At 37.1% G+C, this 19,367-nt stretch overlaps 1 protein-coding gene across 1 annotated transcript in view; it reads left to right on the top strand.

The window, feature by feature from the left end:
• ERICH3 (glutamate rich 3) overlaps positions 1 to 19,367 on the top strand; it is a 124,678-nt gene that overhangs the window by 50,454 nt on the left and 54,857 nt on the right. The window contains exons 7-8 of the mRNA XM_090271681.1: positions 3,274 to 3,492; positions 18,986 to 19,166. Of these exons, the coding sequence (XP_090127807.1) occupies positions 3,274 to 3,492; positions 18,986 to 19,166 (400 nt within the window). The remainder of the gene's footprint in view (positions 1 to 3,273; positions 3,493 to 18,985; positions 19,167 to 19,367) is intronic.

Below are 19,367 nucleotides of genomic sequence, written 5' to 3'. Positions count from 1 at the left end.
CCTGGTCTGCACATCCTGGGAGGCCCCAGAGGCAGCACATCCAGTGGACAGCTTCTGACCATGTTGGAACTTCAACACCCAACCGCCTCTTTAAGTGACACACTCAAAAGGCAGACTCTGCAGATACTAGAGGCCTGCTGAAGGTGGTCCTGCTTTGTGGGTGGGCCCCTGCACCGATGATCCTCCACAGTGATCGGAGGTCAGTAGTCACAGCCAATACTTGCAAGCTGATTAGCCTGGAGGTATATCCCTCTCACTGATGTGCCAACAGCAGTCAAGAATCAACTATAAAAGGAGGGTGTACACAGTGAACATGGAGGGGAGTACACCTTGAGTACCCATATTGGGTGATAGGGGAGGCTGTGTTATTGAACCCTGCAGGGCACTTACTACATTAAGCCACTCTACCAAGCCTAGGAGACATAGCAGCTCTAATACACAATAAACAAATACAAGGAAGCTGCCAAAATGAGGAGACAAAGGAACATGTCTCAAATGAAAAAACAGAACAAAACTCCAGAAAAAGAACTAAACATAATGGAGATAAGCAATCTACCAGATGCAGAGCTCAAAACACTGATTATAAGATGCTCAATGAAATTAGTGAGAACCTTAACAGCATGAAAAGGGAGCAGTCAGAAATGAAGGATACATTAACTGAGATGAAGAATAATTTCCAGGGAATCAACAGCAGAGTAGATGAAGCTGGGAGTCAAATTAGCAATTTGGAATGTGGGGAAGCAAAAAGCAACCAATCAAAAGAATGAAAAAAGAGTCCAAAGAGATGAGACTAGGGTAAGGAGCCTCTGGGACAACCTCAAGCACACCAACATTCAAATCATATGGGTTCCAGAAGGAGAAGATAGAGACAAAGAAATTGAAAATATTTTTGAAAAAATAATGATAAATCTTCTCTAAGCTGGTGAAGGAAATAGACAGGAAGTGCCGAGAGTCCCAAACAAGATGAACCCAAAGAGGCCCACACCAAGACACATCATAATTAAAATGCAAGTTTAAAGACAAAGAGAGAATCTAAAAGCAGAAAGAGAAAATCAGTCAGTTAACTACAAGGGCATTCCCCTAAGACTGTCAGCTGATTTCTCAAAGAAACTGCAGGCCAAAAGGAATTGGCAAGAAATATTAAAAGTGATAAAAAGCAAGGACCTACAATCAAGAGTATTCCTCCCAGAAAGCTATCATGTTGAAAGACAGATTAAAGAGCTTCCCAGGCAAGAACAAGCTAAAAGAGTTTGTCACCATCAAACCAGTATTATATGAAATATAAAGGGTCTTCTTTAAGAAGAAGAAGAGAAAAAAGGAATAAAATATGAACAATAAAAAGGCAATAAATATGTATCTATCAACAACTGAATCTAAAAAACAAAATAAATAAGGAGAACAAAAACAGACTCATAGATACAGAGAACATTTTGACAGTTGCCAGATGGGAGAGGGTTTGGGGGTAGGGGTGAAAAAGGTAAAGGGATTAAGAAATACAAATTGGTTGTTACAGCATAGTCATAGGGATGTAGAGTACATCATAGGGAATATATTAATAATATTCTAATAACTATGTATGGTGTCAGATGGATGTGTTATTTGTCAGGATAATCATTTAGTAAGTTATGTCAAATCACTGGGGTGTACATCTGAAACCAATCTAGTAATATATGTCAACTGTAATAAAAAATTAAAAAATGATTTAAAAATAGAAAAAATATAAATGTGTACACAGTGGATAAAAATAACTTAAGGTGACAAAGTTTGGAAGACTACTTCAGATGCACAAAAATGATCAATTTGTGAACATCTAAAGAGTCAAATATATCTGAAAGATGTAATGTAATCAATTATAACTTTAGTGCTTTTTAATTGTTGAGATAATACATGTGGATTAATCTTTCAAATAATACAAAGATTTATAAAATGTAAAATGATATTGTCCCCATAATCCAAATTCCCATAACAACCTTTTCAACTCTTCCAGTTCCCCCAACTTTATCAAAAAATATATAAATTATTTAAAAGAAATATATAATTACACCACATGGATCTTTTTTATGTCTGGGTGAATATATTGACACTATTCTTTTTTGAAGCCAGTGAGAATCTATTATTTAAAAAAAAGCAAAATGTAGTTAAGCATTCTCCTATTGATGAATTTGATGGTTCAACTAAATTTGTTGTATGTGTGGTCTCCTTACATTTACATCAGTGTACTTGCATAGTTATCTTGGGTAGTTCTGTTTGTATGAGTTGAATTTCTAGTAGAAAATAAGCTGAAAAGAGTCCTAGGTTAGTATCTATAATTCGTCGTCGGCGGCAGCCGTCCGTCTCGAGAGACGATGGTGTAGCTTCTTAAGAGTCTATCTGCACCGCCGAGAATGGCTGTGCAGTCCGACTCGGGAGTGACATGGTAGTATCTGTCTCCTCCCGTGTTGAATCGACATCTTGCGATGACGCTGAAGCTACAGAGCCTGGGCAGGGTAATATGGAGGGTCTGCTGTTGCCCATGCAGCAGACCCCCACTCTCTTCGCAGCTGAAGGATCCAAGGGAAAGACGGAGTCAATACAGCTTGGGTTCAGGTGCGCCGCAGGAGTTGCCGGTGTTGACTACAACGTCAAACCGCCTTAGGGACTCCGGCTCCGAATTTTCTGTCGGGGTTTACTCCCTTAGCCTTTCCCCTGAAGAGGTATGCCGCAAGGCAGCGGAGGTTTTTTGGAGTCAGAGTTTTCCTTCTCTGATGTACCCTGACTGGAAGATCGAACCAGCGACACTTAGCTCGCAGGCCGACGCTCAATCCACTGAGCTAAACCAGCCAGGGCAGTATCTATAATTGGTATCTTAATATTATATTATCAGGGAATATTATAATACCTGGATGGGTGAAGTGAATATGAAGAAAGTGCTAACATCCCATTGTTAAGTAGACAACTCAATCCTGCTTCAAAGTAATGCTTCAGACTTCTTAATTCTAACTTGTTTAATTATACATAGATTTAATGGATTGCTGAGGAAAAATTCCAAAAGTGCTATAAAGATGACATCATTGTATATTTGGTTTAAAGATATATCTAGAAAAGGTTTAAAATTCACGAAAATTTAATTTGCTGTGGATACCACAAACAGATTAGAGTGTTCTGAGTTTGCCTGTTTTTATCAGTTGTGTTTTTATCAGTTGTGCTATCATACAGCCTTGTCTCTAACTTTGGGTGACATTGAGTCACCACTTCTCTCTTCACTTGTTCTTATGTCATGAAATGTGATTACAGGGGAAGAAGGCAGTGAAGAAGTTCAGGAACTGCATGGACAATTCACAGGGAATGAATCGATATCAACTTCTGAACATTAACAGTTACATGATGCCTATTCCTCCTCCATCTCCTCCCCCGAATGGGAAACTCACAAGGGAAAACAGATCTGAAACATGGAGAAGGAGAAGATTTCGTCCAACCACTGCTCCAAATAGCTTAGAACCAGTCTTTACCAGGGTGATTATGGAATCAAGTTCTCTTTTATTAATTTAGCGGAGAATACATTGCATTATTTAATGTCTAGATGTGCAGTAAAATAATTTAAGGAAATCAAAGGCAAAATGACTTGCATAAAGAAATACAATACTCTTATAAATGTAATTGTAAGCTTGAATGAACCTGAAATCAAATATTTGAGTAATTCAGTTCAGTGACTAACTGCACAATTGACCAAAAATCCATTGAATCTTGTCATCAAAGTTAGTTTCTACTATACTCATTTTCAAATTATTTTTTAAATTTGCTCTTTTAATTACATGTCAAATATTTTCACATTTAATTTAATGAACATTTAGAAACTTAAACATAACAAAAATATACTATATAAAATATCTTACTAAAGTTTACTTAAAAAATAATTTATTTTCTTATTTTTTTTATTTTTTAGAGAGAGGGGAAAGAAGAAAGAGAGGGAGACAAACATCACTGTGTGGTTGCCTCTCACTCACGCCCCCAACTGGGGACCTGCCATGCAACCTAGTTATGTGCCCTGAATGGGAATCAAACCAGCGACACTTGGCTCGCAGGTCGATGCTCAATCCACTGAGCCACAGTAGCCAGGGTTCTAAAGTTTACTTTTAATGATTATTGGCAAATCATTGTATAGTATTTAGAAAAAAATTTTTTCAATTTTCTTTGAAAATATTTTACTTTGCTGTACTTATTTCCTCAAAATACTGATGAACAGTTCTAAGGCCAGTATATATATATATATTTACACACACACATATGCATATATATGTGTGTGAATATATATAAAATTGTAATTATATGTAACTTTTGTGATTATTAGCTGATGGCTGGGTCAACATCCACTGATTAAAAATCAGGGAGTGTAGTACCAGCATGCTTATGGACTGCATGCTGGCTCTTCAAAACCAACCTCACTCTTTTTTTAAAAATTATTATTGTGGTAAAGTTAGTATACAAGAATATATATGTATGTGTGTGTGCATGTGTGTGTATAAATTTCAATAATATAATTAGATATTTATATACACTACATAGTATTCACCACTGTAAGCCTAGTTCCCATCCCTCACCATACAACTGATCCCCTTCAACCATTTCACCTTCTTCCCAACACCCATCCCCTCTAGTAACCACAAATCTGTTTTCTGTATCTATGAATTTGTTTTGTTTATTTGTACACTTCTTTTTAGATTCCACACATAAATGATATCATACAATATTTGTCTTTCTCTGACTTTTTTCACTTGGCATAATACCCTCAAGGTCCATTCATGTTGTTGCAAATGGCAAGTTTCCTTTATATGGCTGAGTAGTATTCCAGTGTGTGTGTGTGTGTGTGTGTGTGTGTGTGTGTGTGTGTGTGTGTATCACATCTTTAATCTCTTATTCATTGTTGGACACTTAGGTTGTTGCCACATTTTGACTATTATAACTAATACTGCAGTGAACCAAGGGGTGTGTATCTCTTTGAATTAGTATTTTTGCATTTTTCGGATAAATATCCAGAAGTGGAATGGCTGGGTGATATGGTGGTTCTAACCTTAACTTTTTGAGGAATCTCCATACAGTTTTCCATAGCGATTGCACCAGTTTACAAGGGTTCTCTGTTCTTCACATCCTTTCCAAGACTTGTTATGTGATGTCTTTTTAATGAGAGTCATCCTAACAGTTGAAAGGTGATATCTCATTGTGGTTTTGATTTACATTTCCCTGATAATTAGTAACGTTGAGCATCTTCTTATGTGCCTATTGGCCATTTGTATGTTTTCTTTGAAAAAAGAGTCTGTTTAGATGATCTGTTCATCTTATAATTTGGTGGTTTTATTTTTATGTTGTTGAGTTGTATGAGTTAATTTATATATTTTGGATATTAACCCCTTACTGGATATGTGATTTGCAAATATCTTCTCCCATTCATTAGGTTGCCTTTTAGTTTTGTTGATGATTTCCTTTGTTGTACAGAAGCTTTTTAGTTTAGTGTAATTGATTTGATTTGTTTATTTTGGCTATCGTTTCCCTTGGCTTTGGAGTCATGTCCAAAAAAGAATAATAATCACTAAGACAAGGAGCTCATAAAAAACCTTACTGTCTATGTTTTTTTCTGGAAACTTTATGGTGATCTTTCATTCAAGTCTTTAATCCATCTTGAATTAATTTTTATATATAATATAAAATAGTTATCTAGTTTCATTCTTTTGTGTGTAGCTACCCAGTTTTCCCAGCACCAGTTATTGAAGAGACTGTTCTTTCTCCATTGTATGTTCTTAGCTCCTTTGTTGTAAATTAGTTGTTCATGTATGTGCAAGTTTATTGCTGGGCTCTCTATTCTGTTCCATTGATCTTTGCATTTGTTTTTATGTTAATACCACTCTGTTTTGTTTGCTATAGCTTTGTAGTATAGTTTGAAACCAAGAAGCATGATACCTCTAGCTTTGTTCTTTCTCAAGATTACTTTGACTGTTTGGGATCTTTTGTGGTTTGTCACAGTTTTTAAAATTATTATTTTTTAGTTCTGTAAAAAATGCCATTATAACCAGCCTCACTCTTAACTTCTTTGTTTACTTTTTGTCTGCATTTTACTTCCAGCATCTGTCCTTGCCAACAACTTTCTCAAAAAGTTGAGACTATCTTCCTCATACTTGCTCAAATTTCTTCCTTTCACTTCTATTTTCACCAGTTTTCTTCCTTTGGTACAGTCTCTGACAGAGCATTGTATTCCTCATTTCTGAGGCCCATACTCCATCCTGTGTCCTTAATGTTATCCTTTTCCATTACATGTGCACTTAACATTGTCTGTCCTTCTCATCTTTAATTTGCATTTTTACTCTCTCTCCAATATTCATCTTTATCTCTTAACATACCTAGGCCTCATATAAAGTAACCAAATTCTTCCCTCACATTCTTTAGCCTTCGACTTCTGTTTTTCTCCTTTGCTACTGCCTGATCTCTGAGGAACAGTCTACTGTCACTTAGTCTAACAAACCACCCCAGGCCACTCAGCTTATGACAACATAGGTTTATTTCTGTTCTCAGTATTACCTGCTTTTGGTCAGTGGCACTTCTGGGACCTAGACTCGAGGAGTTGTCCCTGTCTGCAGTATGTTGGCCTCATGCATGATAGCAGAACCATGGAATGCTTTTAAGATACCACTCAGAACTATCATATGTCACTTGTGCTTGAACGCCAGTTCCAAACCTGACATTAATAGAGTGGGAAGTCTCATCCTCTGCCAGAGAGAGGCAGTGAATATTTGGAGCAATAATAGTGTTTACCACATCTACTAATTTATTTTCAACCCTTTACCTTCTGGTACTGGCCTCCACCAGGCCCACAAACACGCTAACTCAAAGGATGTGGCACCCACTTAGCAAGATATAGTGACTTCCTCATCATCCTCACTTGGTGGCAACATTTGATTTTTTGATGTTAAATATATTACTGAGACAAATGCTACCTGTTAATACTTTTAAAAAAAAGTTTAAATGTCTCAAACCATAAGAATATATAAAATCTATATGTATAAGTTAAACAATAATAATCAAGCAAACACCCATGTTCACGCCATTACTTCTAAGCAAAGCAGAGCACTACTGTCATATTCTGAGCCTCTGGTCCCGAGCCTTCACATCCAGAGCAACTACCATGCTGACGTCTGTGTTAACTGAGTCCCTGCTTTTCTTTGATGTACTATCACTAATATGCATAAAAATTTAGAAATAAGATTAAAGCTATCATTGTAACAAAAAGATAATATTGCCAGGAGAAAATAAGCTGAATGGAATTTTTGAGTCACAGTCTGGGGTTTGTGTGTGTTTTTCTTAAGTAGTTTTAAGAACCTCTTCTGGGGAAGTCAGAAAGCTCAGGTCATGAGGGTGTCCTAAGAAAATGGGGCTCACCGGAGTCAGGGCACCTAGGAGGTCCTCGTGTGGGTCAGCTGGAGGACATCAACAGGAATGTGGTTAGATGAATGAGCCTCTGTAAATGGGTACAGAAGAGAGAGCAGCAGCTTCTCTACCCTGTGGTCATGACAAGTAAAACACAGACAAGCATTTGAGGCAGCTTTGCTTGGACATTCTAAGTGAGGTTAGAAACGCAGCATGGTGTCAGCAGGCATCCTGGCTTTGACAGGCCTTGGCATGTCTGTCTCTTGAGTCACAAGTCTTCAGTTTGGCCTGGTCTTTAACAGAACCTGAGAAAACTCCCTTCTGTTCTCTCTTTTTGAAATCCCTATTTTGGGAATGTTAGAACTACTAAACTAATGCTCTAATATTCTTAACTTTTGTCTTCCATTTTCTACTTCTTTGCTTTTCTAGTCTACTTGCTGGGAAAATTCTTCAGTTTTCCTTCCACACATACTGCTGAGTTTTTTCTCCTACTGCCATATGTTAATTTTAAGTACTCCCTTTGTGTTCGCTGAATGTTACTTTGAAAAGCCTCTTATTCCTATTCTGTATGATTTGGTTCTTTGGTATTTGTGAAGACTTGCTTTGTAGGCTAATATATGTTCAGTTTTTGTAAAGATCGTGATTCTCTAAATTTTGAGAACAGCGTTCTATAAATGCCCAATAGATAAGAAATGTAAATTATGTTATTCATATTTTTACATTCTTAGCATTTAAAAAAATCTCTATGGTCTCCCAGTTTCTGAATTCTAATGATCATTCTCTATAATTGTAGATTCATCAATTTCTCCTTGTTTTGTTTCGTAAGTATCAAGTTCTGTTTTGTAAATGTTGAGAACATCTTGTTTTATGCTCTCAGATTTAGGATTACTCTTTTTTTATGAGTTAAGTGATTTTTTTAATAATTGAAAAAAGATCCTCTTATTACTTTGGGCCTTAAAATCTATTTTGGCTAATTGTTATTTTCTTTAAATTAGTATTGAACTTTTTCTTACTTTTTTAGATTAATATTTAATAAATATTTCTTTTATTTTCAGTCTTTGATGTCTTTACATTTAAGCTTTAGGCTTTAAATGTATTAATGCAACATATAGGTGCTCTATGTTTATTTCAAGCTGAGAATCTCTGTTCCTTTTAAAAGTGAGTTTAGTCCAATTACATTTATTTTATTTAATAGTATAATTAGGCTTACTTCTATCATTTTAGTTTTTATTTTCTACTTACCATAGTTTTTCTTAGACAGTAGCATTTTACGCTTTTATTGACTCTTCCTTGAAACTTCCCTCTCTTGCCTTTCATGCAACTCTGTTTTCATGCTTCTTTGTCATCTCCTTTTTTCTTGTCTTATCTTTTTGTATCTCTTCTTCACTGCCTCTGAATCTAGCCATCACCATAGGCTTAGATCTTGATACTTGTTTTTTATTCAAGATGTGGTCATCTTCCCACATGGCTTTGATAGCTTTCTAGGTGACCGTTGGATTTGTCATCAGCTCCTGGGTCCTGGTGTATAGAATAAAGTTGGCACAATGGAGTGACTCATGCACTTTTAATTTTAGTATTTGGATTTATTTTATTTTGATCTAGAAATGATTCATTGAAGGGGTTGTGGCTCTCATGAATAATTCACACATCAAATTCATTCTTTTATTTTATGAGTACCACCCCAAAGCATCCTTTAAATGCTCTTTAAAAAGGAAAGAAGTAGAAGACTGATTGCTCTATGAATATATAGAACATGGTCCCTGGATTCTGTGGACTATGTCTCTAGGGGGTGATCCATTGAGCCAAATGATGAGGTGTGGTAGATCTCCCAGTCCAGCAAATTGCATCTGTGCCCTGTTGCTTTATTTCATTTTGTTTTAGGACTTGCAGAGCTTTCCACTGCTTTTATGAACTCTATGAGACTAGTTAGACTTTGCTCTGAGGTTTATCTCACCCATCTGCAGATCTTTTGTGTTCTTCCTCAGGATTGCTTGTCATCTACTCTACACAGCAGTCTACTGAAGATGTGGATAGTCCTATAAATAGTGCAAGCTTTCAGATAAAAACATACTTAGTCATTATCTTTATCAATTAAAAAACAAACCAAGTTGTTGAATTTTTATATGATTTGTGAAAGAGAGGGAAAAGAGCTTCTCCATGCAAGAACTAATCTGGGGCTTTCTCTGTATCTGGATGGTCTCCTAGACTTCAAATGAGGTTACCAAGATAAATAAGACCAAGTGCCTGTTTAGGAGGTCCTACTGCCCCTCAAATTTGACATGGCTACAATTTAAGCCAGATTCTCTGTTCAATTGCTTTACTTCTTATAAAACATGACCCTTTGTCTAGTAACTTGAGCTCAAAATCAAGGATTCCTTTTTTCCTCTTCATCACACATCAAATTAATTGCTAAATCCTCTAAATCAGAAATGTCCAATAGAAATGTAATGTAAGCCACAAAAGCAATTTTAAGTTTTTAATAACTACATTTTGAACAGTAAAAAGAATGTGTGAAATTTATTTTAATAATATATTTTCGTTAACCAAGTATATCAAAATACTATCATTTCAATGTTTAATCAATATGGAAAATTGTAATGAAGTACTATATAAATTTTAATATCATATCTTTAATTTCAGTGTTTTATACTTATAGCACTTCTCATTTGAATGAGCCACCTTTCAAGTGCCCAACAGCCAAATATGGCAAGTGGCTGCTGTGTCAGACAGCATAGCTCTGCACCTTAACAATGGCTCATGTATCTACTAATCCTTTTTCATTCTCACTGCTGCTTGCTACCTAACTCTTAACCAGGCTATTGCAATCATCTACCTACTTATGTCCCGCCTCTAAATCAACAAATAGCTCAATTTAGCTTTTATTTATAATGACAAGCACTATGCTAGGTACTGAGGTGACCAAGATAAATAAAACCAAATCCTTGTTCTCAGAAGATTGCAGTTTAGCAAGAGAGACAGAAATATGTACAATTAACCATGATGCATTGTGATGAGCACAAGCATAGCGGTATAAATAAAGCACAATGGGGACAAAGAGGAAGGAAATATTGATTCTGAGTGATGAGATTGGAGAGTGCTTCAGAAAGAAGGTGGCGTTTGGAATGGGCCTTGAAAGATAAGTAGGAAGTCCGCAGGAGCAGAGGGTAAAACTCAGGAAGTGTGTGTGGAGAGGAGTAAATGAAGTCTGTCTCAGTATTAACAGATTCTACATAATGATGTTAAATTTAACTTTGTAGAATAGCTTTCAGCATGCTCCTCCCCTGCTTAGCAAATTCACTAGTTCCTCTTTCCTGATGAGGGCAGGTATATTTCTCTGCCTGGCTGTGTTAAAATGTAGGTTTTATTGTTATCCGGGTACATTGAGATCTATAGACCAGGAGATGATGGCCACTGGAGTGACAGTTTGTCCCTTAACAGTTCCCAAGAGGACGGGCCATGCCAGGTATATTATTAGTCAGGGTTCTGTCCAGAACAGTATTTGACCACATACTTGGGCATCATGACTCAGTTAAGCTGATCGATGAAAGTAACCATCACACCATGTCACACAGGGCAGAACAGGGAAGGACCAGGGTCAGTCAGGCTGAGGGAGTGTGAAGGAAACACAGGCAAAAGCGTTTATTGTGGTTTCTGGGAACAGGAACAAGAGAGGCAGGGTAAGCAGGCTTAGGACTGAGTAGTGTGAGTAATTTTGGCAGGCTCTGGGTGTAACAGCTGTCCAAGGTTGTCTGGTACCTGATCCAGGGGTGTTTAGGGCGGGGGAATATTGGCCCAGCATTCAAGAGCCAGATAGCAGAGGGGGTAGGTGGGTGTGGGCTTTGGACTAGTTTGCATATGAAAAGTTCTCTCAGGCATTAATTTACTCTCTTTAGGAATTGGTTAGTCCTGCGAGGGGTAGTCTCCCCAGGGTCATTAAGCCCTGGTGTCAAAATATCGAAATACAAAGACATGCTTGGTACACTGGCATTTTCAGGACTTCCAGATTTTTACCCCTTTCCAGTTTTCTCTCCGCTCTTATCCGAGACAAACTGAATTGCTCCCTACACTCTCAACATTTGGTCCACCACTTACCTGCCTCTGAACTGTGTGCTCTGTTCATGCCTTTCTGCCAGAAATTTACCCACTTTTAAATCATCTCTATTCTTTTATTCTCAATTACATGCTATTATGTTTTGGCCTTTTTCTAACTTTTAATAAAACAGAGAAGTTTATATTGAATGACGACAACAAACATTATACTTTCTCTTTAGTGGACCATTACCATGTGCTGGGAGTTTCGATCAATGTTTTAGATACCCTTTTCACATTTAATACATACAGTAAACCAAAGAAAGAGAAAATCACTTCTTCACATTAAAAATAAGGAACCTGAGGCAAGAATGGTGAAATAACCTGCATGAGGTCTCGTAACTAGTTGTTGGCTATGCACACCCAGGAGACGGATACTGAGAGCCCACATCTGTCATCTTCGAATCAAAATTATGTGGGGTTTATTTACAAGACTTTTTCTCTCAAATCTTTGATGATTGTAATTGTAATTGATCAGGCATTTCTTCAACACAGATACCAGTTAGACTTCTGATATTTTTATTAGAAAGGCAAATGTTCTTTTTTTTATGAATTACCTGTGTCTGACAGATAAGAAGAATATGAGATCATACCTTTCCCAGATCCTCCCAAAGGCTTTGCACTTTACAGTGTATTTCTATACATTGCAATAGAATCACATCTCTTCCTTTCTTCAAAAGGACTTTGTCACTTTTCTAATATCCCTTACTGTATTCTGCTTAGTACATTTATTATTCTTCTAGGCCTAGATGATGAAGCTTGTTGAGGACAGGCATTTGATTTTGTTTACATTTAATCAAATATTTATTAGTACTTTGTTCATAAATAAGTATTGCTTTATTACCTGTATGAAAAATAAACTCAATTATATTTTTTACCTGAGGAAAATATCATGGAAATTATTTATACTTCCCTGATATAGACCCCTTTTCTCCAACAAGTAAAGCAAAACAAATATTATCTTTGCTAGAGAAATTGTGCATTTCTTCTGTTTGAATTATTTTTAAAAATATGTTTTCAGTTTTCATTCTAGTCAGTACATTACCTTGGTATGTTTTAGTGTTGCTTTTCTCACCAGTGGACTCAGATTTGAGAATAAAAAAGGAAAACATCGACATGATTTTAATGCATGATTATTCAACATATCTCAAAGTGGGGTTGATTTATTTCAGATGAAGACTTTAAACAATGTTTTTGCTTAAAATTAGTGCTGCAGTTTGGTAACTACATAACTAAAAGGACTTGAAAAACAGTTTAAAAATCCAATTCAACAATCAAATATCTTAGTAGATGGCATTGTGAAATAAAACTCTGGGAAAAAGGAAGAACCAAAGACGCTTCTGGGTACCCGTGGCAGCTGGAGTTTAAGAGAACACCTTTTTACTAACAGGGTCAGATTTGGGGGCCTTTTACTCAAAGCAAATTGCACGTGGATAATTTCTAGCTCTTAGCAGAGTTACTGAATTTATTTTGTTGAGGGAAATGAAGTGAGGGCACATGTGTCAATTCAGCATCCTCAAAATTTGGAGCTCTGATACCTCAGAAGGAATGCATTGTTTGCGAGCATGGCAGGAATAGGCATGCGATATGGGTTACAGAGCAGTAAGAAATGGGTAGGAGGAGAGTGGAAAGAGGAAGCGTGATAAAGCAAAAAAGGGAGGAGGAGAGAACAAGGAAAAACCAGTGAGAAAGAATAGAAAGGTAAGAACCCAATGAGCACAGTGAGGGTGCTCTATGTTTCTGTTATAACCAGTTCCTTCCTGAACCTTTAGGACATTAACTTTGTAACATACTTTTTCTGGCTCCTGTCAGAATTGTTTTCTATCGGAGGCCATCAGAGTCAACATGAGGACTGCCCGACACTTTTTATGGTCAGGATTTTTGTTAATCTTATCAATGCTTAATCACCAAAGGTGTCATTCAGTTTAACTGGATGCTGCGAATCAGTTTTTATGTTCTGATTTTTATCAATTTCCTATGAATTATAGAAAGCTTCTGATTTAGGGTGGAGTCAACTTACTAATAGCTTTGTCTCAGCAAAGGACAAAATCTGGAATCTTTAACAGTTCCATGTCTGTGTCCAATCAGACCAATGTTTATTAGGCTCTTACTAGGCAGCAGCACTAGCAAGACATAGGGGGCATCAAGATAAGTAAGACATTGTCCCTGTCTGCTGAGACAGGAATACAAGAAAATAGTTTCAGTGTCATGTAACTTACACAGTTCTATACGTCTGAAGATTAAAAACAGGTTGGTAGTGTTGTGCCCCTACAGTGAGTTCAGTTGCTGGACCTTTTAAGGTAACACAAGAAACCTCAATAGCTGAAAGACAGTTGGAGTTAAATAATATAAGACATTTTATGTTGTCTGAGGAATGCAGACCTCATCTCCTAGACAGCAGGACTCACCGGAGGACTTTAACAGGAAAGTCATATGATCTATTTAATGACAGGAGCTCACTCTGATATCCAGGAGGAAGGAGATTTTGAGGGACATCAGGATAGAATCAGGGAAGCCAGTTAGTAGGGTAAGCATGCATCTCAGCTTTCCTGGAATAGGTCAAGTTAATGTTCATTTTTTTTCTAGCATTGTTATCAGTAACATCTCTTTAACTATGTCCTAGTTTGGATCATAAGTTCTATGGTTACCCTACTAAACAGAAGTTTATTGCAGTGGTCCAGGTAAGACTTTATGATGTCCACAGTTCACCAGAGTTTGGCTACATGAATGGAAAGAAATTGCTGCCCAACACTATTAACAAGTATATGCACTTTGACATCGATAGACATGTCTTACGTTGACTCCACACAGGCCTGGGCAGGGATACAAGAGATCCCAGTAAAAACATATATCAACCGAATGCTAAATATTACAAATATATAATAGCTAACTGATTAATCACTCAGTGCTCTTGCTGTTTGTCAGCTCAGCTTGTACTTGCCTGAAAAATCTGAAAAGAAATGAGGAGAATTAAAAGTAACTGGAGAAGGAAGTCAGAAAGATAACCCTTGGTTGTACAGGGCTATGAGGCCTTGCTGCTGTTCTTAACTGTCCTTCCTTGCTCCAGAAAGGGCTGCACTTTTTAAAGTAGTAAGGTGAATAGAGGTGCTCCCAAAGAATTCATGTGTTTTAAAAACCTAATGCAGAACACCGGTGATTTTTATGCAGAAACTAAATAATTCTTAATAAATAAATATCTACTTTGGAATAAGAAAAAAATGGAGCTGAACTTTAATAGATGGCTTTGACTCTTGCTTGAGGATAGCAGAAAGGGCCGTGAAAGCCTGTTCAAGTTTGATCAGTCTGGGGTCATTATAACCTTGGAAGATGATAAGTATAGAGGCAATTTAGTCAACTGAAAGAAACAATTGTTCGTTTCCTAGTACACCTATTTAATCATGAGCTGTCACTTGGGCCTTCCGTTAGAACCCAGGAAAGGTTATTTGGTGGCAATAATAAGGGAATATTTTTTAAAGGAATGAAGTGACTAGACCCAGGAGAAAAGAAATGTTGCTATCAGGAATACATTTTAGCAGAAAAAAAGAATATGAATAAAATAAATGAAAAGGGTGAAGAGCTGCCATTTTTAAAATTTTATTTTTAAATGTTCCTTTTCCCAATTCTCATTTTGTACATATAAGGCAGGCTTTCCTTCACTCCAATCCCACTATTACATTGTATTTATGTAGTGCTTATCTTCCGGAAGCTCACAGGACTGCCTCTGAATTCAAGCCACTTTAGAAAGTATTGCTTAACAAGGGGGATGCTTTTATTTCTTCCGTTTTATCATGAAATGTTCCAGTGGGAGCTCGGAGCCGGATATGCCTTAGGCTGGTGATTTTGCATTGGGCGGTACACATGGATGTTGCAGCTCCACGGCTGCCCAGGCAAAAGGAAATGTGGGATAATTTCACAGCTAGGAGCCAGGCTTGGCATCATCCTGTTGCTTTCAACTATGACTCAGGGAGATGTTTCTAATCTGCAAAGAATTATCTGATTTCCTGATTTACCTTCATGGCTCTTGATGTCCCTGAAATATTTCTGTTTGGGAGCTCCGTGTGTCCCCAGGCAAGATAATTTGCTTACATTTTAAACCTCACAACTCCCCTCTATTTACACTTTTCAGACTGTCATTGGTAGAATTTCACTTATCACAATTACTTCCTCAGGGTTTTACTTCAGAGAAATGGAATTGATTGAGAAAAAAATTCTCTGAGGTGGAAGGAGACGAGTTTGGAGATGGAAATGTTTTAGTAGTTCCTTCAGAAATTTTTATTGCAGCTTTGCTATGCTTAAAAAATAAATGCATGCTTCCAAGGCATCTGTAATTCAGTAAAATCAAACTCAAATAATTGCTTTGGATTCACTAAAAGTTGGTCTCTTCACATTTTTAATTTAGCTAAAAATCGATTTTTAGAAAAGTGGAGTTAGTTGAAAATAATGCTTGGCCTCTGTATGATGCTAGAAGTCAAAATATTTTTGCTCATCTCCCAGTGAGCCATTCCTATTTCTCTGCCTCATCCTCCTCTTCCCTTTTCTATGTCTTTCCTCGTCTTCCTCCTAAAAGTTAGGCAAATACTATGTTCATTCACTACTGTGAAAATACTTCAGGTTATGTGAGATAGAAAGTAAGAGATAGGACATTACTTTTAATCTCTGGAATTTAAGTTTGTTTATTTTATAAATTCCTTAAATTGATCAACAGCAGAGAATATGAAGTTTATGAGGTGATTTTTTAAATTGTTGGGTGTATTGGATATTTAAAATCATATTAATAATGCTTTTTTAAATTAAATTGAGTGCCTCCTGTGAAACTGAATAGTTCTAAGCACATACACTCTCCCTAATCCTCAGTGACCATGCAGGGAATCACATGTGTGCCTCAGAATAAGTTCAGATGTCAGTGCTGAAGTGGAAAGCTAGAGCACTCAATTACAAAAACAATTGCTAAATCACAAACAATGTTAGTTCAAATTAGAATAAAATGATGTCACTAACATTTATTTAATTTGATTTGAGTTTTTAAAATTATATTTTATTGATTATGCTATTATAGTTTTTCTTATTTTCCTCCTTTATCTTCTTCCACTCAGCAGCCCCTTCTCCCTCAGGCAATTCTCACACCATTGGTCATGTCCATGGGTCATGGGTTAAGTTCTTTGGCTTCTCCACTTCCTATACTGTCCTTTACATCCCCATGGCTATTCTGTAACTACCTATTTGTACTTCTTAATCCCCTTACCTCTTCACCCATTCTCCCTCACCCCCTCTCATCCGTTAACCATAAAAACATTGTCCGTATCCATGATTATGTCTCTGTTCTTCTTGCTTTCTTAGTTCGTTTTACAGATTCAATTGTTGATAGATATGTAATTTTTGCTATTTTATTGTTCATAGTTTTGATCTTATTTTTATTAAATAAGTCATTTTAATAATTCATGTAATAATGATTTGGTGATGATGAACTCCTTTAGTTTTTTTCTAGCCTGGGAAGCTCTTTATCTGCCCTTCAATTCTAAATGATAGTTTTGCTGGGTAGAGCAATCTTGGCTATAGGTCCCTGCTTTGTGTGACTTTGAATATTTCTTGCAAATCCCCTCTAGCCTGCAAAGTTTCTTTTGAGAAATCAACTGACTGTCTTATGGGAACTCCCCAGTAGGTAACTAACTTCTTTTCTCTTGCTGCTTTTAAGATTCTCTCTTTATCTTGAACCTTTGGCATTTTAATTATGATGTGTCTTAGAGTGGGCCTCTTTGAATCCATCTTGTTTGCGACTCCCTGTGCTTCCTGGACTTGCATGTCTATTTCCTTCACTAAATTAGAGAAGTTTTCTTTCATTATTTTTTCAAATAGATTTCCAATTTCTTGCTCTCTTTCTTCTCCTTCTGGCACCCCTATGTTACAAATATTGGAATGCCTGACATTATCTCGGAGGCTGCTTACACTGCCCTTGTTTTTTGGATTCTTTTTTCTTTTTGTTCTGGTTGGTTGTTTTTTGCTTCCTTATGTTCCAAATCATTGATTTGATTCTTGGCTTCATCCACTCTACAATTGTTTCTCTGTAAATTGTTCTTTATTTCAGTTAGTCTATTCTTCGTTTCTGACTGGGTCTTTTTTATGCTGATGAGGTACTCACTAAGTTCCTTGAGCACCCTTATAACCAGTGTTTTGAACTCTGCATCTCATAGATTGCTTATCTCCATTTCATGGTGGCGTTCTGATGTGGTCTATAGCTGTCTACTGGGTGTGCTGGCCCTGAAGTTTTCTGGGTGGTCAAAGTCAGCACCCACCTGTGTTTTGCCTGGGGCATGCTGCCTGAACTGCAAAGCACTCTGAGATGATTGCTACTTGTGCTGGGCTTGAAGATTCTCAGATGAAGCCAAGCTGTGAATCTAAACTGTCTGCTGCTAGTGCCAGACCTGGGACTCACTGAAATCAGCTGTTGCTCGTTTGATAGAATTTGGGAAGTTGTGAAGCATGAGCCAAGACCTATTCATATGGAAAAGTAGCTTGGGTGGGCCCATAAGTTGGGTGGGGCAGAGTCTCTGGGGATCTCCAAGGTGGATTAGTGTTAGCCAGGTTGGTGGAGTCTCAGATATGGCACCAGCTTGCCGGTTCTGTGAGGGGAGGGTTTAGCAAAGGGACAATGGTCTCTGCTTGCCTTGATACCAATCACTTCAGTTTCTCCCTCTATACCATTGGTGCCTTTTAAGTTGCTGCTTCAGTGCTAGAGTTTAGAGGCAGTGAGTCCAAGTAGGTGAGTCCATGTGTGGGTTCTTTAAGAGATAACTACTTGGGGCTCCAGCAGTTTCTTCCACTGACTCAATCCCTGCTGGATTTTGCAGCCAGAAGTTGTGGGGACTTATCTTCCTGGCACTAGAACCCTTGGCTGGGGTTGGGACTCCTTGTTCCTGAAATAACCCTTCTGAATTTTTATCCATCACACATGGGTGTGGGACCAGCCCATTCTGCATCTGTGCCCTTCCTACCATCCTGGATGGGTGTGATTTCTTTAATTCTATAGTTTTCAAACTTCCGTTCAACTATATTTCTGATGGTTCTGAGTGATGGTTGTTCTATATTTTAGTTGTAATTTTGATGTGGTTGTAAGAAGAGGTGAGTCATGTCTGCCTATGCTGCCATCTTAACCAGAAGTGAAAAAATTTTTTGAGAAAAAAAGAACCAAGAGCAGTTTCCTCTTAGCATCTTTGACATTATGGTTGTATGTAAAACACAGGTGTACACACACGTAAAATCAAAGGTAAATTTTGTTCAAGTTCCCAGCATTTAATTAAAAATGCAAAACCAAATTGTACATGTTTTAATTGGTAGAGGGATATATTTTGTAATGGGCTTCACTTTTTGTGCACTGTGTAGATTGATGTTTTATAAAGGTTTTGTTTTCTAAATACCTAAAAACAGCCTTTTCTACTCTTCATATTACAATGTCCTCACACTCTGATTAGAAGGTAATTAGTTAATAAACCCTGCTTTTTAATTCTAGGATTCAAGGAGGATTACTAAAACACCACTGCATAGTAATGCAGCGATTACAATGATCTATTTGGGGAAAAATGTGCACCTATCTTATGATCATCCAGACTTCCGGGATGAAATAAAAGTTTATCAACAGCACTGTGGTGGGGAAAACCTGTGTGTCTACAAAGGCAAACTACTTGAAAAAGGTATACGATGAACTGTGAATTGTTTTTAAGTGCTTGAAGTTAATGTTATAGATAAACTATTATTGATACCAAAATGACTTCAATTTCTTTATGAGATTATGCATATCCAAGAATTTATAAACCAGCTGCCTCAAAGTAAATCACGATTTACTGCTTCATGATTGAAAGTGGAGCAGCAATTACTCCTACAGATTGTGAAAG

Source organism: Furipterus horrens, unplaced genomic scaffold (assembly GCF_987537825.1).
Source record: "Furipterus horrens unplaced genomic scaffold, mFurHor1.1.pri manual_scaffold_3, whole genome shotgun sequence".
In the NCBI taxonomy this organism is placed as follows: domain Eukaryota; kingdom Metazoa; phylum Chordata; class Mammalia; order Chiroptera; family Furipteridae; genus Furipterus; species Furipterus horrens.
This window is presented reverse-complemented; position numbering and strand designations above follow the sequence as displayed.